The 25,660-nt window shown below is 42.3% G+C and overlaps 1 protein-coding gene across 5 annotated transcripts in view; it reads right to left on the bottom strand.

The window, feature by feature from the left end:
* RAPGEF4 (Rap guanine nucleotide exchange factor 4) overlaps positions 1-15,201 on the bottom strand; it is a 251,957-nt gene extending 236,756 nt beyond the window's left edge. The window contains exons 1-2 of one of the 5 annotated variants that reach the window (XM_033947091.1): positions 15,080-15,201; positions 14,359-14,489 (exon numbers count right to left, since the gene is read on the bottom strand). In XM_033947091.1, coding sequence (XP_033802982.1) covers positions 14,359-14,423 — 65 coding nt within the window. In that variant the 5' untranslated portion in view covers positions 14,424-14,489; positions 15,080-15,201. Of the gene's footprint in view, positions 1-14,358; positions 14,745-14,823; positions 14,879-15,079 lie in introns of those variants that run through there. The other 4 variants (XM_033947092.1, XM_033947093.1, XM_033947090.1 and 1 more) reach the window with 4 other exon arrangements.
* Positions 15,202-25,660: the final 10,459 nt, after the last annotated feature.

Raw genomic sequence — 25,660 nt, forward strand, 5'->3', positions numbered from 1 at the left:
ATCATCCGTCTCCAACACCATGCCACATCTCTCCCTCAATCACTATGTTCAACATTCCTCCCCCTTGCATCTCATTCAATCTGTCCCTCTGGTTTTTCTCCACCACCATATCCAACATTTCTCCCTCTCATCCTTCTATTCCCCATGCATCTCTACTTCAAACCTCTCTCTCTCTCCATGCCCAATTTTCCTTTCTTCCTTTCCCCATGTGCACCATCTCTCACTTACACTCATGCCCAAAAATTCTCCCTTTCTATTTCCTCCCCCCTATGTCCCAAGTTAGTACCCCTTCCTCTCTCTATTCTGTGTCCCATGTTCATGCCCCCCTTTCTTTCTGTGTTGAGTTCATGCCGCCTCCCCCTCACTGCCTTCTAGCCTTTTTCCTACAATTAAGTTGTACTGCTGGGTATCCCTGCCCACCCCCCCCCCCTCCTCCGAAGCTGACCCATCCACAGACGCCACCGGGGATCCCTGTCTAACTCCCTGCCTGTCTATTTGCCCAACTGCCCTCCATACCACACCCCACCCCTGAAGCTGTCCCTGTTACTTTGTCAGAGCCAGACTCGCTCCATCCATGCAGGGGCTGCATGTGGCTGGCCCACAATCCTTTCCTCTAACATCAATTCTGATGTCTGAGAAGGCTGTGGGTCAGCTACGCAGTGCGTGAGTCGCTGCCTACGTCCCTGCATGGATTTGCTGCTGGAAGAGGATGGAGCAAGTCTGGCTCTGACAAAGTAATAGAGACTGCTTTGGGGGTGGGAGGGGTGCGGCAGGCATTCAGACAGGCAGGGAGGGATCACCAGCAGCGGCTTCAGAAGCGGGCAGGCGAGCAAGGAGGGATCCCTGGAAGCGGATTCAGCAGCGGGCGGGCGGGCGGGCAGGGAAGGATCCCTGGCAGCCAGGGCCAGGCCGCATACTCCCAACAAGCGGCCCGCATACCTGTTCCGCATGTTGAGAAACACTGTTGTAAACCACTCAGAAGTTTGTACAATGGGTAGTATATTAAATAAAAATAAATTGGAAACCTGGAAACATAGAAGGCATGGAAATGGATAGTTGGGTCTTGCTTCCTGAAGCATGCCAAGACACTTGGACCCTGATTCTGTAAAGTCCGCCTAAAGCTAGGTGCTGATATTGGCTTATGTTAAAGATCTCTCACTGGCTCTGAGTGATTGACAATCAGCTTAAACACTTTGAACTTGTAACCTAAATGTTACCAGGCTGGACTCTGTAATTTCTTAAACAGATTTCTGTAATAAAACTTAATACAAAGAAATAAATAGACTTACAGGTAGATGATCTCAAGGATTTCTTTCTCACAGAAGTCACACTCAACCAGCTCTCCTGTGATCAGGGTACACTGGGAATGTATTTTCAAAGACCTTTTCTGGGAAGTGGCAATATTGTCTTATAGCTTCTCTCACTAAGCTGAACTCAATGAACAGACTCACAACAAAGAGACTGGCAAAATAAAAAAATTAAGAGGCTAGCAAATCCAAACAGATTGGGAAACAATGCCCTCTCTACTAATATGGAACATTCTCCTAGTCAAGGTAGAAGAGTGGGGAGGGGGGGGGGCACCAGCCCACCACAAAGCACAGTGGGAGCAGAGGGGCTCCAGTTTCCTCCAAGCTGAAGAGTCCTAGCTGCTTTTAGTCTTTCCTCATAGGGAAGTCATCCCAGCCCTTTTATTATTTTTGTCGCCCTTCTCTGTACCTTTTCTAATTCCACTACATCTATTTTGATACATGGTGACCAGAATTGCACACAGTATTTGAAATGTGGCCATACCATACAGCGATACAATGGCATTATAACATTGTCATCTTTGTTTTCCATTCCTTTCCTGATAATTCCTAACATTCTATTTGCTTTCTTAGCTGCACATTGAGCCGAGGGTTTCAACACATCCTCAACGAAGACACCTAGATCCTTTTCCTGGGCAGTGACTCCTAACATAGAACCCAGAATCATGTAGCTATAGTTCAGGTTCCTATTTCCCATATGCATCACTTTGCACTTGCTCACATTAAACCTCATCTGCCATTTTGATACCCAGCCTCCTAGTCTCACGAGGTCCTCTTGCAATTTTTCACAATCCTATTGCGATTTAACAGATTTGAACAACTTTGTGTCATCACTAAATTTAATTATCTCACTAGTTGTTTCCATCTGTAGATCATTCATAAATATATTAAAAAGCAGTGGTCCCAGCACCGACCCCTGGGGTTCCCACTATTTACCCTTCTCCATTGAGAATATATTCCATTTAAACCTAATCTCTATTTTCTGTCTTTCAACCAGTTCTTAATCCATAATAGGTACTTTGTCATACGCCATTTGAAAATCAAAATGCACAATATCAAGTGGCTCACTTTTATTCACATGTTTATTCACCCCTTCAAGGAAATGCAATAGCTCTGCACGTTCATTTTTCAATTCTGTCAGCACTTTGGGATGTATACCATCTGGTCCAGGTGATTTGCTACTGTTCAGTTTGTCAAATTGACCCATTACATCTTCCAGTGTTACAGAGATTTGTATGAGTTTCTCTGATTCATCAGAATTGAATACCATTTCTATTACCAGTAATTCCCTCACATCTTCCTTGGTGAAAACCGAAGTAAAGAATTATTAATTTCTCTGCTCCGCTATGGCTTTCTCATCCCTGAGAGCCCCTTTTATCCCTCAGTCGTCTAGCAATCCAACTGATTCTATTTTTGTCTTCTTGCTTTTATATATACCTAAAAAAGTTTTTACTGTGTGTTTTTGCTTCCTGTGTAATCTTCTTTTCAAGGTCTCTCTCTGCCTTCCTTATTAGCACCTTGCATTTAACTTGCCACTGTTTACAAATATTTTCAGTTGGATCCTTCTTCCACTTTCTGAAGGATTCTCTTTTACTTTAGCTCTAATAGTTTCCTTCACCTCACTCGTTAACCATATCAGCTTCCATTTGGTCTTCCTTCCTCCTTTTTTAATACACGGACTATATCTACTCTGGGCTTTCAGGATGGTATTTTTAAATAACATCCATGCCTGATGTAAATTTTTGACCTTTCCAGCTGCTCCTCTAAGTTCCTTTTTTACCATTCTCCTTATGTTATTATAGTCTCCTTATTTAAAAGTTAAATGCTATTGTATAGGATTTTCTGTGTGAACTTATTCCAGAGATTACATCAAATCTGATCATGTTATGATCACTGTTATCAAGCAACCCCCAGCACCATTACCGTACCTCCCGCACTGATTCATGTGTTCCACTAAGAACTAGGCCTAGAATTGATTCACCTCTTGTCAATTCCTAAACCAGCTGCTCCACAAAGCAGTCTTTGATTTCATCAAGAAATGTTATTTTCCTAGTATACCCTGATGTTACATTTACCCAGTCAATACCGGTGTGTGAAATCACCTATTATTATTCTGTTACCCAGTTTGTTATCCTGTGTCCCTGGCCAGCCACTAGTTCAGTGAGAAGGTCCAGTACAGTCTTCCATGCTCTGGGTTGGCTGGGGATGCTGCAGAGGCAGAGGAAAAATAAGTCATTGTCATCATTATAGGTGCCATTTGGTGACTGGATTTAGTGCCTATGATACAGAGTTCCAGAGGAAGCCTTGGTGCTTAGCTCCCTGCCTCAGAGCCATATCTAACTTGTGAACACATAGGTAAAGATGAATTTCTACTGACAATGCATTCCATTAAAATAGGCCAATGAGAGAGGTGGTCCTCTGAAGTCACACTTTTGATTTATATGGAATTACCAGCAAAATTTTATCCATAAACCTAAACTAGCATTTAGTTTGCTACTGAAATAACTAGGTCTTAGGCCAATAATCTTCATTAATTTTTAAGCTAGGGTCACTTTGAATTCTAATGAGCCGAAGGAAAGTTGCTAAATATCTTTCCATGCGGGACCATGGCACTGCTGACCAGTTCATGTCAATCACATAACCCCCCCCTCCCTTTCCACCAGTCTACCTTCAAACTTCATTGGAGGTATCCTCAATGTTGTGAGCATTTATAAATGCATTCTCTTTGGTTCATAGACAACGGCGTGAATGACAAAGGCGCGCCCGGACAATTGAGCGCAGCGCGGAGGCGCGCGCTGCTAAAAATTACTGTTTTTAGGGGCTCCGACGGGGGGTTTTGTTGGGGAACCCCCCCCCACTTTACTTAATAGACATTATGTCTTAATAGACATTATGTCTTAATAGACGTTATTCCCTAAAAACAGGGAAAAAGTGAAGTTTTCAGTAAAATGTGGGGGGTTACAACCCCCCAAACCCCCCACAACGCGGTGCGATGTCTATTAAGTAAAGTGGGGGGGTTTCCCCCACACACACCCCGTCGGAGCCCTAAAAACAGTAATTTTGAGCGGCGCGCACCTCCGCGCTGCGTTCAATTGTCTGGGTGCGCCTTTGTCCTGGCGCGCTTTTGACCTGAAACCATTCTCTTTTGTCATAAGAATAGCCTTACTGGGTACAGATCAATGGTGCATCTAGCCCAGTATCCCGTCGTCATGGTGAACAATCCAGGTCAAAAGTATCTGGCAAAACCCCAATTAGTAGCAACATTCCATGCGTCTGATCCAGGGCAAGCAGTGGCTTCCCCCATGTCTGTCTCAATAGCAGACCATGAACTTTTCCTCCAGAAACCTATCCAAACCTTTTTTTAAAACCAGTTATGTTAACCGCTCTTACCACATCCTCTGACAATGTGTTCCAGAGCTTAACCATTCTCTGAGTGAAAAAATATTTCCTCCGATTGGTTTTAAAAAATATTTCCCTGTAACTTCGAGTGTCTCCTAGTCTTTGTAATTTTTGATGGGAAAAAAAAATTTGAATCACTTATACCCATTCTACAGCACTCAGGATTTTGTAGACTTTTCCAAGCCGAAAAGCCCTAACCTCTTTAGTCTTTTCTCCTATCGAGATTAAATACTTTGTCCTTTAAACGTGCAGCTTTTCTCCCTACCCACTTTCTTCTCTCCATCCTGGGCCTGGATAGAGAGGTGAGTAGCAGAAAACAAAAACCAGAAAGAATGGGAGGCTGTCATTGCCCCCAGGCCATGGGCTTGCACTGAAGAACACAGGCTTAGGCAGTTTAAACTCAACACTCACATTAAATCTCACAAAGGCCAATGTAACTGTCTCAAGACAGGAGAAATACAGTATGACCTGCTTGTAAACTGTTAGATAACTTTGATAGGTGGTATATAAATACCATAAATAAATAATGACCCCTAAGCTTTATACCTGTTACTATTCAATATAATGTATTTTTTAAACAGTTTGAAGATGCTGAGGGATCTGGGAGGGTAACCCTGCAAAATATGAACTGCTGTACTCTGGACGAGATAGCACTGGCCAACACTCATTTTGGTACCTCAAATGTTAGACCTGTTTCTGGGTATATTTGACCTGATGATTCCAAAAATGGAACCAGTTTTCTCCTATCAGCTCTAGCTTTTGAGATACAGAACATGTGCCATATACCACTCTTCACTCTGCTTGCCCATTAAAAAAAAAATCTGGCTATTTTAATATAGCGTTTAAATTAATATCTTTTAAGCATGAAGGAAGCATATTAAAAATTTAAAGAAAAGTGTACAACCTGAAAATCTACTTATTTCAAACCAAAAGGACACATTTATGATACAAACTTTTCAGTCATTCGACACACAAGAAGCTCCTTTTGTAAGACTTCCGAGAGTGGGATCTGTCAGGACAATCCCGCATAAGATTCCAACAATAGTCTGCCATTATGTGTGCATCCCATCTACCTTGGTATCTGGCTTCCATTCTTTTTATGTCTTGGTGAAATCTTTCACCTTGCTCTTTGCTTGAGTCACCAAGGTTCTCTGGAAAGCAATCTAAGTGACTTGTAAGATAATGGACCTTTAACACTCATGTTAAAGCCTGTTGAAATGAAAGAGCATATTCTCTACTAATAGTGTGTAGTTGTCTGCCTTCTTGTTGCCAAGAAAGTTTTTCACAACAAGAACAAATGAAGACCAGGTACATGATTCAATTTGTCTGACATGTGGACCATCAAAAATTCCTGCCTTCAGTTTTTCCATGGTAAGTCCAGATAACATATGCAATATCACGTATTCAATGCACAAACTGTGTTTATTCAAAGCCTTTACAAATTGTTTCATCAGGCCTAGCTTTATATGTAGTGGTGGCAGTAGTATGATTTGATCTCATGCTACCAAAAGTTCCTTGATTATATTTTGTCCTCCAACTACCATATATTCCCTCGGAGGCCAATCTTTTTTTGCCCAATGTTCATGTTTGGCTCTACCATCCCAAAGGCATAAAAAGAAAGGATACATATCTAAGAAACTAGAGCTGATGCAGTCTATCCAATGCAATTTTCTGAATCAACACCCCAAATAACCCCAGGAACAGGTCAAAAAACCCAGGGCACCAAGAAATTCTTATTTTTTACCTGTGTAATAGAAAGGACAGAACCAACATTCTTCAAATTATCCTAGATCTAAGGATAACCTTAAATGAAATGGAGAATTTGGGGTCAACCAATCCCTTTATCAAAATGTTTTCAGGTTCAATAACTATTTTTATCCCATTTAGCACAAAATTCACTAATGTTTATGAAATTTGGCACACCAATAGTGGCTGTGACCGACAACATACATGACAAATTCTAGAAAAAAAACCCAATTTCCCTTGGTGAGACTGTGAGGAGGAAAAGAAAAGTAAATAGGAGGGGGGTGCTGAAAAGTTCTCAACCCCGCCAAGAAGGGAATGACATGGATATGGTTCAGTCAATGATCCGAAACAATGTCAAAGCATAGAATTTTATTTCTGCAAATTGGCACTGATAAGATAGCACTCTTTTCAGCTACAGTGGCAAAATAAAGCTTAGAATTTAGGAAGTTGGTTGGTAGGGCTGAGAACTTTACCGAGACCCTCTTACTGCTAAACGTCTTAAAAGGAAAACAAAACAATAGACCCTCATGTGAATATGCTAAGGCATAAAACAGAAGAAAACAGGATTAATATTTAAAGAGTCCATCGGTGGCTTAGCTGAGATCGCAGCATTCTTGCCACACCAGGGCACCGGGAAGAACATGTTTGACTCTGTGATCTTCTCAAGCAGTCAAGCAGGCTTATCGTACAAGACCCTGCAGGCTACTCGTCAAAAAGGAAAGCAACGTAAAATTAATCATTGACCATTTTGCTGTACATGACATTATAAGAGAAATGTTGAAATTTAGAGATCAGTTTAGAAGCATTTTTTTTTTTTTATTAGTAATTTTCATTGAAACCAAACCACTGAATACAGTATATAGTCATCAATTGTTCAGCCATTCGTGAACAAGGTTTTAAAGAAATTAACCATAAGTAGCTGGACCAACTACTTTATATTCAAATATATTTTATTGAGCTCAACAAAACTAGGTAACAAGAAACCAAGCAATAACAAGCAAGCTCAGCATTTTGAATAACAAAACCCGTACTTATAAATAAGAAAACCCCCCCCTTACCCAACACAACCCACCCCAAAATAAATAACCCCCCTCCCTCCCAGGGTCCTCCTTCCAAGTACATCTCATCCAGAGAAAATTTATCAAAAAGCAGGTGAAACAAAGGAAAACAAAATACAGAGATTCAACAATTTAGCAAGCGGCTTCGGGCCAGCGGGGTCATAGTTGTCCAGAAGGGTTCCTAAGTGCGTTGAAAGACCCGGCCTGGGAGAGAAGAAAGGTCCGACACATCTCTCCGTTCCCACATCAAAAGGGTAATCATCCGACATCGCCAAAGAGAATAATCGGGAGCTGTATCTTCAAGCCAATGGATCAAAATACATTTCAGGGCCACCAAGACAGTCCATTTCAGAAAAGCTGCAGCGCCCCTCACTCGAGGGAAAAAAGTGAGGAACAGTCCCAAATAATAGCAAAGGAGAACGACGAATGGAAACTTTCCAGATGCGCTCCACAAAGACAAAAACAGCATTCCAATAATCTTGAATAGCGGGGCAAGTCCAAAACATGTGTCCCAAACCCGCTTCAGGAGCTTGACGTCTCTGAACAAACTCCTTTAATAACACCAGTATTAACTCCAGTTACCTGCATACATAGCAGATTTATCTCAACATAAATCCTTTGCAGCCTTTCCTCCCAACCATAAACCCCTCCTCCTCCCTAGTTGATTCCTTAATTCTCTCTCATCACACCCCTTTTACCATCACCCACTCTCTACCCCCGAGTTCACTCCTCTTTTCCCACTATGTAAAAAGGCCCCATATCCACTCAAAAGTCACCATCCTGTGATGCCCAAGGGGTCCTTTTACTAAGGCACGCTAACTATTTTAGTGTGCGCTAAATATTAGCGTGCGCTAAACGCTCACGCGTCCATTATAATCTAGCACGCCTTAGTAAAAGGATCTCTAAGTGTTGAACTGTGCATTGTTCTGCCTGTGTCTCTGAGCTCTGCCAATACAGTGGTGCCTCGCATAACGGCCGCCTCGCACAGCGAACGCTGCGCACAACGAACTTCTTGTCTTGATCCGTACAACGGACTTCGTTTCACACAACGAAGTCGCCCGAGCTGCATCGCTTAACTGGCGATACATATTTTAAACCTCCCCCCGCCGCCACCGCATATTTTTAAACCTCCCCCCGCCGCCACCGCATATGTTTAAACCTCCCCCCGCCGCCACCGCATATGTTTAAACCTCCCCCCGCCGCCACCGCATATGTTTAAACCTCCCCCCCCGCCGCCTGGGCCTGCGCTGATCTCTGAATGGCTGCAACCAGCTCTCGCGGGACTCACAAGAACTAACTGCAGCCATTCGGAGATCGGCATGGGCCCACACAGGCGTGCAGAGGAATTGCTCCTGATCTCTGCGCTTCTGGCCTGTACACCACTGGCTGGGAAGATGGGAGGAATTAAAAAAGGTACTGGGGAGTATGTGGGGGGTGATTATAATACACAGCAAGGATCAACAAAACCCCTGTCTCCCCTCCCCTTCACATATATCCCCTCTATATCATGCTAACAGCTCTAACAAGGTAAATTTATCTTTTTTTATGTCATCTTAGCATATTTTATGCTACAGAACGAATTATTTTTTTTTACATGTATTGTTATGGGAAAATGCGTTTCACATAACGAACTTTTCGCATAACAAACTTGCTCCTGGAACGAATTAAGTTCGTTGTGTGAGGCACCACTGTACTTGGTCCCTCCCTTTGCCTCCAATTTCTAGCCAGAACAAAACACAAATTTCTAGCCAGCACTATGCACACTGCAAATAGCTGTACCTAGCCATTTCTGCTCCTTTGGTGTCTGCTCTAGAAAAGGGAAGTTCAGTTCTTGGGGTTCTTTTCTATAAACCTCCTCTGTCTGAATCATCACCATATCCCAATAAGCTTGGCTCTCCAGACAGTCACACCATATTTGGAAGAAAATGCATCTCTCCCCCCCCCCCTCCCCTCCGCAATCCTCCAACATAACCCTTCCCCTCCCTAACCACATTATATAGACTAGGGGACAATCAAAGTTACATGGAAACACCTTTAAAACAAACAGGAGGAAATATTTTTTCACTCTAAGAATACTTAAGCTCTGGAACTCTTTGCCAGAGGATGTAGTAACTGTGGTTAGCATAACTTGGCCTGAAAAAGGTTTGGACAAGTTCCTGGAGGAAAATCCCATAGTATGCTATTGAGATTAGATATGGGAAAGCCACTGGGATCAATAGCATGGAATGTTACATTACATTACATTAGTCATTTCTATTCCACCTTTACCTTGCGGTTCAAGGCGGATTACATAAGAATTGCTATGATCTTAAGATATTGAAAAGATATTAAGAAGTACTTAGGAATAGATTGAACATTTTCTAATTTGCTAAGGAGTAGTTGGTAATGTAGGCGGATTCGGAACATTATTGGTTGTGTTATATTGGTTTTACGTATTTTTTTGAAGGATAGGGTTTTTGTTTCTTTTTTGAAGGTTTTGTAGTCTGTGGTCGAAGTCAGCAGATTGGTGAGTTGTCGGTCCAGTTTCGTTGCTCTGGTGGCCAATAGGTTGTCATACATTTTTCTTCGTTTGACATTTTTGGTTGGTGGGTGTGTGGGTTCTTCTGTGTCTGTATGAGGTGGAATGAGTTAGTCGATTGTTCCAATAGGTAGGGCTGTTTCCGTTTATAGCTTTGAATAGTAGGCAATGGAATTTGAACTGTACTCTGGCTTGTATTGGGAGCCAGTGTGATACGGTCGTATTTTCTCAACAAATAGATAAATCTTAGGGCTGTATTTTGTATTGTTTGAAGTTGTTTTATCGTTGTTGCTGGGCAGGGGAGATATAGTATGTTGCAGTAATCTATTAGGCCTAGGATTAGTAATTGAACCACGAGTTGGAATTGTTTTCTGTTGAAGAATTTTCAAACTTGTCTTAGGTTTCTCATAGTGGCGAATGATGTTTTTATTATGTTGTTGATTTGTGGTTGCATGGTACAACCTCTGTCTATCAGCACTCCAAGGAGTTTTAGTGTGGGTTGAATTGGGTATGAGATCGAGTTTATTACTAGGTTAGTGTAGGTTGGGTTTTTGCTGTTTTCAAGGAGGATGAAGTTTGTTTTGTCCAGGTTAAGATTTAGTTTGTGTTCTTTCATTCATGTTGCTACTGTTTCAAGTGTTCTGTGTATTGTGCCTATATTGCAACTATATGGGGTTTTGCATGGTTTGGGGGTTTGACAGGTACTTGTGAACTGGATTGGCCACTGCTGGAAATAGGTTACTGGGTTAGATGGACCACTGGTCTGATCCAATATGGCTATTCATATGTTCTGAAAGCAAATTGGGTTGACATATGTGCTATAAAGAAGCTTATAATCATTCCCTTGTATTCCTTATAAATATTTAGAAGCATTATGATAAAGAAGATATAAATAATTTGAGCTGTCCTACTTATTATCTGCTATATATTCCTTCTGATTACTGGATGACTTCTCTGGAGTATTCTGTAAAGGTTTTCCTTTTCTTTATAATTTTTGTTTGTCATTCCCTTAACATTCCCCCCCCCCCTTTTTTTTTTTTTTTTTACAAAAGAGTAGCGCAGTTTTTAGAGCCGGCTGCGGCGGTAACAGCTCCGATGCTCATAGGAAATCTATGAGAGTTGGAGTTCTTACCTCCATGGCTGGCGCTAAAAACCGCGCTACACTTTTGTAAAAGTGGGATAATTTTTCTGTTCAAATTTTTTTTTTAATTGGAATGAGAATTCAAGATAAGAAATAGAGCAAAAAAAGAGGATTAATGGCATGGAATATATGCATTTACAAAATGTTTTGTCAAGGACAAAGGGTCTCTTTTACCAAAAGGCAATCAGCCCTTAAATGATGATTATTTCTAGAGAACCAAAAGCACTGTTTCATTGTACAAACAAAACTCAGAACTTCATTTCAAAAATTTCTTTCAGCACTCTATTAAAAAAATACTTTCTATGAAATCCAGTTTCTCTCCAGTATTGTGGAGACGTGTTTCCTAGATTCATGCTGTCTTTTCAACATGAAAAAAACCCCTAATACTGTATTTCATAACATACGAGAAGCGTTCAATACCTGGGTATGAAAGAAAGAGCAAATATGTTGAAACAAGTCTGTGCATGTTGTGACATGTCTCAAGGTTACTCATGCACAGTTGTGGCTCAGTGGAGGTCTAACATTCCGAGAGACAGGATGGCAAGAGAGTCCTTGTGCGAATCAAGTAAGAAACTGCTAGATTTGGAGCACCGTTCTCACAAAAGAAAGGAAAAAAACCAAAGGAGATCCATGAACGCATGACTGCAGTTTATGATGAGTCTGCCCTATCATCCTACAAAGTAAAATTTTGGAGCAAGCAGTTTAAGTAGGGTAGAGAGTCCATTGAAGATGACCCTCACACTGGACAACCTATGGATGCAACTTCCACAGAAATGTGCAAGAAAGTCGAGGATTTGATTTTCCCCGTCCCCGCGGGAACTCATTTTTCTGTCCCATCCTGGAGAGTTCTTTTCCTGTCCCTATACTATCCCCATACCAGTTACATTAACCGCTCGTACCAATCCTCTGGCGATGCGTTCCAGAGCTTAACTATTCTCTGAGTGAAAAAATATTTCCTCCAGTTGGTTTTAAAAGTATTTCCCTGTAACTTCGAGTGCCTACTAGTCTACACAAGCCTCAAACACTTTAAAATCATAAGTGTTTGAGATTTGTGCAGTTAAGGAAGAGCTTACAGGAATGGGGCAGGGACAGGGATAGCGACAAAGCTCAAAGCGACAAATTTGACCCCCCCCCCCCCCGTGTCATTCTCTAACACAGATGAATTAAGGTTTCTTGAATAGTTGAAGAAATGGGCATCTCAGAAGGTACAATTTGGAAAATAATTCATGAAAAGTTGGGCATGTTCAGGTAGAGGTGTAGCAAGGTAGGAGGTACCAAGGGCAGTAGCACCCGCCCACCTATCTGCCCCCCGCTCCTTCCCTGCCCCCAATGCCATGCTCGCGCCCTACCTTCCCCCCCTCAATACCTCTGTAAATCTTCACCAGAATGAACAGCTTCTCTGGCCTGCTGCTTTAGCCGGCGTTGACTTCCCCTCTGATGTCACTTCCTGGCCCCATGACCAGGAGGTGATTTCAAAGAGGAGCTAGGCCAGCGCGAGCAGCAGGCTGGAAAAATTGCTCATGCTGGTGAAGATTTAAAGAGATATGAGGAAGGGAGGGCACAAGCATGGAGTGGGGGGGGGGCACAGAGGTGCCAGCACCCCCACCAAGATGACGCCCAGGGTGGTCCACCCCCTCTTACTATGCCACTGTGTCCAAGGTTAGTGCAAGATGGGTTCCAAGAATGCTGTTGGTATGTCAGAAGTTTTCAAGGCTCCACTGCTGTCCAGTGAACATTGAAATGCTCCGTGAAGACCCAGTTAAATTTTTTTCATCGTTTGGTGACTGGAGATGAGACTTGAATCTATCACAGAGATCCTGAGTCAATGCATTGGAACCACTAGTTATCTCCTACCACCAAAGAATCCAAGGTAGAAAAATCTGCAGGTAAGGTCACTGTCTTGTGGGATGATGAAGGAGTTTTGCTTCTGGAGTTCATGCCACAGAAGACAACCATAACTGGGGAGAGTGACGCTAACACAATGATCGCTTTGCAGAAGTCAATCAAGAAACTCACAGCAGGTGTGCTGCTTCTTCACGACAATGCACCGGTGCACATGTCGCGACTATCACAGGCTGAAATCTGAGAATGTGGGTTTCATCAGCTGAACCATCCACCCTACAGTCCTGACCTGGCTCCCTCAGATTATTTCCTGTTCTGAGTTTTGAAGAAATATGTCCATGGATAGCGATTTTCAATTGATGAAGACATCAAGGAAGCTGTACATCCTGGTTTGAAGGTCAAACAAAAGAATTCTTTACAAAGGGGTTAAAGCCATTGCAGGAAAAGTGGACGAAGTGTATGGAGCTACCAGGGGACTATACTGAAAAACAAAACAAAATGTTTTTTGAAAACTCTTTTCCTTCCTACTGAGGTAGATAAATTATTGAGTGTCCCTCGTACAGTAATTACATTAGTTTACTTTGATTGCATAATAGTATTCAGCCAATACACCCTAGTTATTTAAGACAATACTGCCATGAGCTACAAGCCTCTGAAAGTTATGAAATACATTTATTGACAAATTGTCTAATTATTTTGGGAGAAGTAAACTTATCTTACATCAAACAGCAACATTATGTACAGATAAAGAATTCAAGAACTACAGTAGAAGATCCACAATAATACCATCTGGAACAGTCTAGTTCTTAAACCTCTGACAGGACTCCTCCGTTTTGCTTCACGTCAAAACAGGATTTGCATTGTCATCTTATTAATGCAAGCAAAATCATAATTACTGACATATCAAGAGGCTTTTGTTGTTAGAACTGCACCATCCAACAGAAACAATTCTGCAAGTGCGTCGGTGCAGCTGCATTTCTTAATCGGGTGTACTCTTTGCAAAGGTCTACTTTGGAAGCTACCAAGTCTTTAAACATCCTAATAAAATATACGAATGGTGAGAGGAAAACAACTCTGTAATTCCAGCCTAGGAGACGCACATTGATGCTTCTGACTTGCTCCAATATGATGTTGCATGCCGGGAAACCATGCACCTATCGGCAATAATCACCACGCAATACACATTGAACGGTCATTTTGAAAATTAAAATAGTCTCATACCTGCAGAGATGATCAGCTCCCACCTCTGTTCCCATCTCCATGTTTTCCCTCTCAGCATTATGCCTTATTAACATGCTCTTTAAAAATACATTCCCAAATACAAATTTAACATTAGAAGACCGATACCTTTTATCTAAGCAGGCAATCCACTCAGCAGATGCGGAAGAATGGGAGCCGTGGGCAGCAACCATGTTTGGCTCGATGACTTAAATTGCTACTTCTTTTCTATACGGCTTCCGAAAGACCTATTTCCAACCCTACGAAAAAAAAAAATAATAATAATTTTTTTTGTTTTTGCCCAGAAATTTCTCACACCCAAAAATGCAAGGCAAAATCAATTAAACATTTGGGCGGCAGTCTTTGAAATTGAAACCGAACGCTAAGCAGAAAATCCGTGCAAACAGCTGATAGGAACAAAAAAACCCCAGACTCTTTACTCTCATCAGTCTCTGTATACTTCTGGAGAGGCGGGGGAGGGGGGATGAATGGGGTTGAGCAGGGGCTGCTCTGCGTCTTTGCTACAGTAGCTCAGAAGGTACATTTTTTATCGCTATAATTCTCAAAACCATTATGCTTGACTGGATTGCTTACATAATTACAACATCAACATACTCTGAAAGGACCCAATGCTAGGAAGTTCTTTTTCACCCAGAGGGTGGTGGACACCTGGAATGCCCTTCCGGAGGTTGTGATAGGACAGAGTACACTCGGGGGTTCAAAGAAGGATTGGATAAATTCCTGAAGGATAGGGGGATTGAGGGATACAGATAGGGGTGGAGATATGTTATAGAAAGAGTATAGACAGAAGATAGGAGGGATTAAAGGGCTTAGGAAAGGATCACCGTACAGGTCATGGGCCTGATGGGCCGCCGCGGGTGCGGACTGCTGGGCGCGATGGACCTCTGGTCTGACCCAGCGGAGGCAATTTCTTATGTTCTTATGTACCCTTTGCACAATGTTTCTTTGATTACAAATATTAAGCAAGCCTTTAATGTATTATGTAATAGGAATGATTATGAAGGTCTATAGCAGTGGTTCCCAAACCTGTCCTGGGGGACCCCCAGCCAGTCAGGCTTTCAAGATATCCCTATTGAATATGCATGAGAGAGATTGCATACCTGTCACTTCCATTATATGCAAATCTCTCTCATGCATATTCATTAGGGATATCTGGAAAACCTGACTGGCTGGGGGTCCCCCAGGACAGGTTTGGGAACCACTGGTCTATAGGGATAGCTTTGGGAAAACGCTGGTCCAGTTCCTTCATAAATTAATGTCTCAAGCAGGCTTAGCAGCTACCTTTCTTTGGGGTCCTTTTATTGTGGCAAAAATGTATTTATTTGCATTTCTATCCCATCCTCTCAGAAGAGCTCAGAACAGGTTGCAAGTTTATATACATAACAAAGCATTATAAAACATGACAAACACTGTATGGTGTAACATAATAATAATAATAACTTTATTCTTCTATACCACCACAATCTTGTGACTTCTAGGCGGTTTACATTCAAGAGAGCTGGACATTCAGCGATTTACAATATGCAGATAGGCAGATGGAAGTGCAGAGTACAGAGACTTTAAGAAAGCGAAATTACAAAATATACTGTTTGCTAAGAATTTCAGAGAGGACCTGTTAAAGAAAGGTCGCAAATTTCAAAAACAGCAAAAATTACAATATACAGTTTGTTTAGAATTTCAGAGGGGACATATTAGAAGAAAGGTCCCGAAATTACAAATACTGTTCGATTAGGATTTCAGAGGGCATATTGGGAAAGTGAAATGAACAGAGTGTTCGGTGAGATTCTGTTTAGGTGATATATCTGTCGAATAAGGTAGTTTTTATGCGTTTTCTAAAAGCGTTGTAGGTCAGTTCAGCTTTATTAATGTAGTTGTCTAGCCCAGTGTTTTTCAACCTTTTTACACCTATGGACCGGCAGAAATAAAATAATTATTCTGTGGACCGGCAGTTGAAGAACACTGGGCTAAGTCGTGGGCCAGACCCCGCTCATCTCTACCCAATCTCCACCCCAGACCTCGCCCCATAATAGTACTAATTGCACCTTGCACGTCCCGTGCCTCATCTGGAAACCTTCCCTCTGACGTTGCAACGTCAGAGAGAAGGCTTCCGGTTCAGGCGCAGGATGCCCGTAGGAGCCACTGCCCGTGGCTTTGTGTACTGAATCAGTTAGGAAGATAACGACGGCATTGATCGCAACCGTGGGACCGGCGGTTGAAGAACACTGTTTTGGGCCTGATGCACGTGCTGGCCCTGTGGACTGGCAGGAAATTTCTGTGGACCGGCACCGGTCCATGGACCGGTGGTTGAAGAGCACTGGTCTAGCCAATGTTGTTGTTTATTTAGTACATGAAAGTTCTGTCCAGAAAGGTTTTGTATTTACAATTGGTAATGCTTGGGTATACAAAAAGATAGCTGTTTCTGGTTTGTCTTATAGGGCTGTAGAATACAAAGTGTGATAGCAAGTATGTAGGACCTAGTCCCCAAACTAGCTTGAAACATATGCAGGAGAACTTGAATATACATACCTAGTGATGCTTCATATGCCTAGGTGCCGCTAGGCGTGATTAAAAAGCGGCGCCTAGCAGTTGATTGACAGCCACGCCAAGCAGCGCCTACTATGTAGGCACACTTAGGCATTTAGGGGCAAATTCTATAAGAAGCGGCCAAAAGTTGGGCGCCGATATAGGCACAGCTCAGCGCGATTCAAACACAATTGGGTGCTCTTTAGTGAATCGCGCTGCGCGGCACCTATTTTGGAGGCGCCCATTAAATAGGCCGGCTCTAGGCACAACTAAAAGTTAGGCGCCCATGCGAGCGCGTAAGCACACTTAAGAGCAGCGATTCTGCAAAAAGGCGCCTAACACGTAGCCACGCCCACGCCTAACATGCACAGCGCCTATGTTTTTGAAGGCCGCCTAAATTTTTAGAGGCGCCTTGTTACAGAATTGTGCTTTCTTGATAGGCGCCTATGTTTCAATCAGTGCTGATTAAAAAGCTCAGTTGAGCTTGTTTTTCAATTTAGATGGCGCCTACCTAGTTGGGCGCCTCTGCAATAGGTGCCTAACTTAAGGCGCTGGTTACAGAACTTGTGCCTTAGGCACCATTTATAGAATCTGGCCCACATTTTATCATTTCTCACTATACTTCAGACAGTGGCATAGTATGGGTGAGCGGCGTCTGGGGTGGTGGAATCCCTCCCCCGTCCTCTTCCCCGCCACCTGCCGTGTGCACACCCCTCTCTTTCCCCGTACCCACGTCAGTGTCGGCTCACCCTTTGATGTCTCTTCCTAGGCGTGGGTCCTGGAAGTGACATCAGAGAACACCAATGCGGGCGGCAACCTCACACCAGGGAGTAAAAAAGATACAGTGGAAACGCAAGGGTCGTACGGCAAGGAGAGGAGCAGGGGGACAGAAAGGAGGAGGGGTACTGCCCTTAGCAAGATGGCACCCAGGGTGGACCACCCCCTTTGCCTCCCCTTACTATGCCACGGACTGACTTCAGAGCACTTTCTTGACAAATTAAGATACCTAGGGTGCTAATATTTATATGATGCACTCTGCCCCCTAATACTATTAGCCCTCCCCCCCTTTTTCAAAAACACAAATTTTACCACTGGCCGCAGCAATAACAGCTCTGACGCTCATAGAATTCCTGTGAGCTTAGGAGCTATTACTGCCATGGCCGGTGCTATAAACTGCGCTACACTTTTGTAAAAGGGGGAGTTAATTTGCATGTACATTTTTACATATATCCTCAAATTCTATAAGTGACACTAAAAATTGTGTGTACAGATTTGGATACAAGCACAATGTGCGCACACAATTATGAGCCATTTAGCACCAATAATTAGGCTCTACCAACTTTCCGTACTAATTGAAATCAATTAAAAGTTACATGCACATAAATATGTGTACGGATCTGCAAATAAAATTTACACCTGGCCCTCCAAGAGAGGGCATGACTATGGGAGAATCATGGGTGGATAGGGGACAATCCTGTAATTTGGGGGATCCGTGCCTAATATAGGTGCAAGATTTACACCAGGCTTTGTTAAATGGTTGCACCTAAAGTTAGGTGTAGTTCCCGACACCAAACACTATTCTATAAACAGCACCCAGCTTTGAATTTTGTTTATAGTATGGTGCGTAGCATGTTTTTTTAGTCGACACCCAGTTTTTGAATCAGCGCCATTTATAGAATTCGTTGCACACACAAATTATAGAAGGGTCGGCTAGAGCAGTGTTTCTCAACACGCGGTACACATATCCTTTCTAGAGGGCAATTTCTCCAAGCCAAGGCACGTGGAGTATGATCTCAGTCTCTCAAATTTACACTAACAGCATAGTACTTGTATTGTGTCAAAGAGAGCCTCTTTCTGGAGTTCATAAGATGTAACATGTATAGGCAACTTATAGGCGGAATGAAACTGAACCACTTTTAAGAAGCAACTCCCTCCTTTTGTTTCCTTTCTTCCCCTTTTCATCTTCCTTTTAATTTTTTTTTACCTCGAGACTTACACCCTAAATGGCGAGATCCTAGCAAGAACTGTTGCAGAACGGGACTTAGGGGTAATCATCAGTGAAGACGTGAAGACTGCCAATCAAGTGGAGCGGGCTTCATCTAAGGCTAGGCAGATCATAGGATGTATACGTAGGAGTTTCGTCAGCCGCAAGCCTGAAGTCATTATGCCGTTGTATAGATCCATGATGAGGCCCCATCTGGAATACTGCGTACAATTCTGGAGGCCTCATTACCGCAAGGATGTACTGAGGCTTGAGTCAGTCCAGCGAATGGCCACCCGGATGGTCTCAGGACTCAAGGATCTCCCGTACGAGGAACGGCTGGATAAATTACGGCTATACTCACTCGAGGAACGCAGAGAGAGGGGAGACATGATTGAGACGTTCAAATACCTCACGGGCCGTATCGAGGTAGAAGAAGATATCTTCTTTTTCAAAGGTCCGACGGCGACAAGAGGACATCCATGGAAAATCAGGGGCGGGAAATTGCACGGCGACACCAGGAAATACTTTTTCACCGAAAGAGTGGTTGATCGCTGGAATAGACTTCCACTTCAGGTGATCGAGGCAAGCAGCGTGCCTGATTTTAAGAAGAAATGGGATCGTCACGTGGGATCTCTGCACAGAGCTAAATAGGGGAGGGTCATTAGGGTGGGCAGACTAGATGGGCCGCGGCCCTTATCTGCCGTCTTTTTCTATGTTTCTATGTTTCTGTTTTATTCCCCCATCCTAACCTCCCTACCTTATGTATCAAACCAGTCTAAGTTCCATCCGTCAATTATGTAAATACTTAGTAAATGATTTTTTTTTTAATTTTAGAACTATATTTTAATGTTAATATTGCAATTAACATTATAATTTTACTCTGTAAACCTATCAGATGCTTGCTGATGGTCGGTATATCAAATATAGAATAAACTTGGAAGTAGAAAATGGCACGGGGACAAATTTGTCCCTGTCCCCACAGGAACTCAATTTCCCTGTCCCATCCCCACAAGGTTTGTCACTGTTCCTGTCCCTGCCCCATTCCCATAAGCTCTGCCCTAATTGCACAAGCCTTGAACACTTAGGGTTCCTTTTACGAAGCCGCATTAGCGGTTTAACACGCGTAATAGCGCACGCTAATTTGCCGGCCACACTAGCCGCTACCACCTCCTCTTGAGCAGGTGGTAGTTTTTCGGCTAGCGCGGGGGTTAACGCACGCTAAAAAGTTGCGGCTTCGTAAAAGGAGCCCTTAGGATTTTAAAGTGTTTGAGGCTTGTGCAGATAAAGACGGAGCTTGCAGGAATGGGGCAGGGACAGGAAAAGAACTTGCGGGAACGGGATGTGAAAATGAGTTCCCGTGGGGACGGGGAAAAATTTGTCCCCGTGTCATTCTCTAGTTGGAAGTTTTCTTTAAATCAAGCTTGTGGCATTTTCATAGTCTTGGACTGCATTTCTTGCTATTTGAGGATCTTCTCTCTTTTCACACGATTCACTGAGTAATCGCTTGGGACCGACACCTCTATAATCAATTCCATTCAGGTGTTTTTTTCTCTTTTACTACTACTATACCATGGGGCTCATTTAAAAAAAAAAAAAAAAGAAAGACTTCCAAACAAGATGACATAACAGGGAGATGGACAGATATCTGCTGGCAAAACATTCAAAACAAAATTTAAAACATGTAACACAACGCTAGTCACTGAAATCAAGACATCTGCAAAGTGGGTGTTCTGTAGGAGAGCAAACAACAAGAGGCAGTGGAGATGTCAAATCCAACTTGTGGTCACAATGCCTTTTATTCATATTTTGTACCTTAAAACAATGTTAAAATCCTAAAACTGCTGAAACAATAAAGTCCCAAATAAAGTACCAATTAGGATCCAAGTTTCGGCAACTGCGTCACCTTCCTCAGGGGACAATGGTAAGCTAAAGAAATTTTAATGAAAAAATAAAGATTAAGACAAATACATATAATAAACTGATTTAGCACTTTAAGATTCATTAATTATATTTGTTTAAACAAACACGCATTGATATATTGATTATATTTAAGGTTCATTAAGTGTCGTTGCAAGCAATCATTAATTTATCATTATATTTAGGTTCATTAAATGTTATTGCAATTAATTATCAATAGTATTCATTAATTAATTAAATTATCATCATCACTTTTAAAAAAATTTCTATAAGTATTCATTATTTTACTGTTCTGATCGTATTCTTTAGCAGGCAAGTACTTCTTATAAAGAGAAGTCTACATTAATTGAAGATACTATATACAGTCCAGTCACACAGAACAATGTTTAAAGTGCCAGTGGGATATCAGATTACCCTCCAAACAGCATAGCTCTAAAGCAGGGGTGCCCAATAGGTCGATCGCGATTGATGGGTAGCTCGCCAAGGCAAAGTGAGTCGATCACCTAGGACTCACTTTGCCTTGGCGATCTATCGGGCCGATCAGTCTTCCTCTCCCCGATGTCAATTCTGCTGTCGGAGAGGAAGTTCGGGCCAGCCAATCGCTGCCTGGCTGGGCGGAACTTCCTCTCCGAAAGGCAGAATTGACGTCGGGGAGAGGAATGCTGGTCGGCCCGAAGCAGGGAGAGCTTGGGGCGTCGGCTTTGGGGCCTGTTATCCATTGGTGGCGGTTTGGGTCCTGTTCCCCGATGGCAGCGGCAGTGGCAGTGGCTTGGGGAAGGGCAGGGAGAAAGAAAGAAAGGGGGCAGGCAGGGAGACAGAAGGAAAGAAGAGAAACAGAAAAAAAGAAAGGGGGCATGAAGAGAGAAAAAAAGAAAGGTCAGGGAGAGAGGAAGAAAAAGTTGGGGGAGGGAATGAGGTGTGGAGGAGAGGAAGCATACAGGCTGAAAGAAAGATTGTCAGAAGAAGAAAGGGCAACCAGAGACTCATGAAATCACCAGACAAGGTAGGAAAAATGATTTTATTTTAAATTTAGTGATCAAAATGTGTCTGAATTTATATCTGCTGTCTATATTTTACAATATGGTCCCCTTTTACTAAACCGCAATAGTGTTTTTTTGCCCCTAAATGCCTAAGTGTGCCTACATAGTAGGCGTTGCTTGGCGTGTCTGTCAATCAACTGCTAGGCGCCGCTTTTTAATCAGACGAAGTGTTTATGACTTTGGAGCTTATACCTTCACAGTACCCAGTTCTCTACTACCTCCAAATATCCACTCAGTCAGGTGTATGTGCTTGGAATATAGGCTTAACCCTCTCAACCAAGTCCATGCCCAACCACAATGGACATTGGAGACAGGCAGGTGTGGTTTAGGGTGATTCACTGTACTGAGCTGCCCCCAACATTGCTATGACTATGTTGGCGTAGGGCAGGAGGGAGGAGGGAAGGAAGGGGTCTTATATCTGAGGGGCCCCTTCAGGTTAGCAGGGCACAGGTGGGGCAGGGGATAAGAATCGTGAGCTCCTGATGCCTTTTTCTGTGGATTGTGCTTGGCATAGTGGTGTAGGTTATTTTTGTTAGCAATGAGCAGTTCCATCTATTGGAGCCACACCCTGCCTATTGGTGGAAGAAATAGGGTCTGATTCTTCTTAAATTCTATAGGATAGCAAAAGCTATCTGACTCCCAGAACTTTTGAGCTGTTTGTAATGTTGACTCTGATGCTATTTGTTAGATCAGTGTCTCAAACATTTTTAGCTCCAGTACAATAAACAGAGCAAATATTTTTTTGTAACACACTAAATGGAGGAAATGTTTTTGTGGCACATTATAATTGATACTATAAAATTGCACAACCAATAAAAATTAAATTTGAGAGTTATTTATTTTAAGTTCTTTAAGCTATGTATGGGTAATTGTAAGAATGGTGAAATTAAAGTCGATGGAAAAGAATTGCTAATTGATGCATTGAGTGTGGTCGTTTGTGAGTGCAAATTAACTCAAAACAAAGCTCAGTAGTTAACAAGCAAACACGCATTTCATCATCCACCATTCTCAGTCGTTCTTTTTTATTATTATTTAATTTCTGTCAGAGCTGAAAATCCAGGTTCGCAAAGATAAGAAGAGCCAAATGGTAACAAAGCCTTTATTGCTTTTTGCTCAAGTTAGGATCACTACTGCATACAAAATGAAACTAAAATAACTTGCAGTTAGTTTTCAAGGACCAGTTAAGTCAAAGAACGATGCTTGTCTGGGTGATTGTATCCTTACACACACACAGACGCTGATAACATTGACAGACTCTTGCATACACAACCATCTATTCTAGTGTATACTTATGAAGGGAATTTTTAAAAATAAAATAAAATTCTGGAATCTTTCGTAGCACACCCAGAACCTCTTCAGGGCATACCACTGTGCTGTGGCACACAGTTTGAGATTAATTGCAGGTGGGATTAGGTGAGTATGGTGTCTGAACCATAGTATTTTGTTTCTTTTTTCTGTGTTTAGTTTGAGACGGTATTTTTCGGCTCAGTGTTGCACGCTAGTTAGCACCCTAGTTACTTTGGTGGTCATGATTTCTCTGCTTGGGCCAGCAGGGACTAATAGAAAGATTTCGCCAGCAAAGGAACAAAAAGCCCAGGCGCCAGAAGGAAATTTCTAGTCACCATGGTGACCTGGCACCTTGAATTTGTCAAACCCTACTTTATGTTTCTGTGTTTCACCGTTTCTTGTCTTCTCTTCTCTGTAAATGTACTTTAAACGAGTCCCAACAGCCTAATGTTCAATAACTTGATATATTGGACAACCAAATGCTTCCAAACTCAATTCAAGAAACACAAATGATGCAACATAGCAGATAAATTACAAATCTGAATTTGCAGGTCTTAGAATGTTAATGCAAAAGTCCAAACCACTAATCTGTTGTCTTTGGACCACAATCTGCAGGTCACACAATTCGGGATCACTCCATCTCTGACTCATTCTGATGAATCCTCTGCATTCACAGTAGCTACAGTACATTAGCTGTGAATTTAAAATGTGCGTGTTGTATTTACCTTTCATATGCCATATGGCTCCTTTTCTTTCTTTTAACACAAACACCTGCTAGGAAGGTCCTGCTTGTAACTAGGTAACAGGCTTTTAAAACAAATGGGGGGAAATAGCGTCAAGTCTCATCTCTCTTCTACCGTCATATTTTATTAGTTTTAACCTTTGCTTAGACCAGTGGTCTCAAACACATGGCCCGGGGGCCACATGCGGCCCGCCAGGTACTATTTTGAAGCCCTCAGCATGTTTATCATAATCACAAAAGTAAAATAAAAAACAGTTTCTTGACCATATGTCTCTTTAGCTATAAATGACAATATTATTATTAAGACTTAGCCAAAAGGAAATTTATAAACTATAAAGAGTTTTACCTCATGCAAATCGTCATTTCTTTAATAAGACATGAACTATTTTTTCTGAGGCCCTCCAAATACCTACAAATCCAAAATGTGGCCCTGCAAAGGGTTTGAGTTTGAGACCACTGGCTTAGACTCTGAAGATACCGATCTTCACATGTTAAACATGGACACAATAGGTTGAATGTAAAATTGTGGCTAGGTGTTGGAGCAAGGCCTTCATAAAGCACAGCCAGACAAGGATACAAGGTGAAACATAAAGTTTTATTAACCAATGCTGAACCTTGTCACTTCTCTGGCATAGCAAATACAGAATAACGTCTCTTAAGTTCAAAGACAAACTTTCCACAGTCCTTAAACCTATATATATCTACTTGCAGGGTTCTCAAACACAGGTCTGGCTCCCTCCAGGCCTCTCAAACAGACTCTCAATACATATAGCTTCTTGCAGGGTTCACCACCACAGGTCTGGCTCTCTCCAGACCTCCTAAACAGTAGGGTTACCAGATTTTACTAATGTCACGGGTGACGAGACATAGGTGCATCACTGCGACCCAGAGAGCAAAAGACTCTGCCGTCATCTACTATGACAAAGTATGATAAAATAAAGGATGCGGTGCTCACCTGGCTTCAGGAGCAGTCCAAAAACTTATTTTCTGCAGGAATGCAGAAGCAAGTTGAATGATACAGCAAATGCATTGTCTTGCATGGGAACATGCTCACAGTTACTTCTATTAAAGCCGGGGAGTGTATGGTGCAGTGGTTAGATCTATAGCCTCCGTACCCTGAAGTTGTGGGTTCAAATCTCATGCTGCTCCTTGTGACCCTGGGCAAGTCACTAAATCCCCCATTGCCCCAGGTACAGTAGATGAAGTGTGAGCCCACTGGGACAGATAGGGAAAAATGCTTGAGAACCATTTAGGCTATAAGTGGTATATAAAAAATAAATGTATTTTGCCTTTACTTTTTTATTTACCCTTGTATTAGGCTTGATATATATGTGTGAATTCTGGGCCAGGTTCTATAAGAGGTGCCTAAAATTAGGCACTAATATAATAATTTTTTATTCTTATATACCGCCATACCCATCGAGTTCTAGGCAGTTTACAACAATTACATTAGGATCCGCATTGACATGCTGATTTACAAACAATATATTGGATTTACAATATTGGATTTACAAACCATATATTGGATTTACAACACCTTCAGCCGAACATGGCTGAAGAAGCGGAAGTGGGAAGGAGAGAAGGAGGAAAGCGGTCAATAGAGGGGGGGAAGGGCCGAATGGGCCAATTTACCACAATTTATTGGATTTACAACAACTTTAGCTGAACTTGGCTGATGAAGAAGGAAGCGGGTAGGGGAGCAGGAGGACAGCGATCAATAATGGGGGGGAGTGGGTCGAACGTGTGGCCAGGTAATTCCGGCACCTACCTTAATTGCCACCACCTTAATAGCTTCTTAATTGAATAAAAGATTTTTTAATTGGTCGATAGGTCCAATTAAAAAAAAAAACCAGTAGGGCCCAAATTCTGTAACCAGCGCCTAAAGTTAGGCACCTCTTTTGGAGGCGGCCAACTAGA

Source organism: Geotrypetes seraphini, chromosome 5 (genome assembly GCF_902459505.1).
Source record: "Geotrypetes seraphini chromosome 5, aGeoSer1.1, whole genome shotgun sequence".
In the NCBI taxonomy this organism is placed as follows: Eukaryota; Metazoa; Chordata; class Amphibia; order Gymnophiona; family Dermophiidae; genus Geotrypetes; species Geotrypetes seraphini.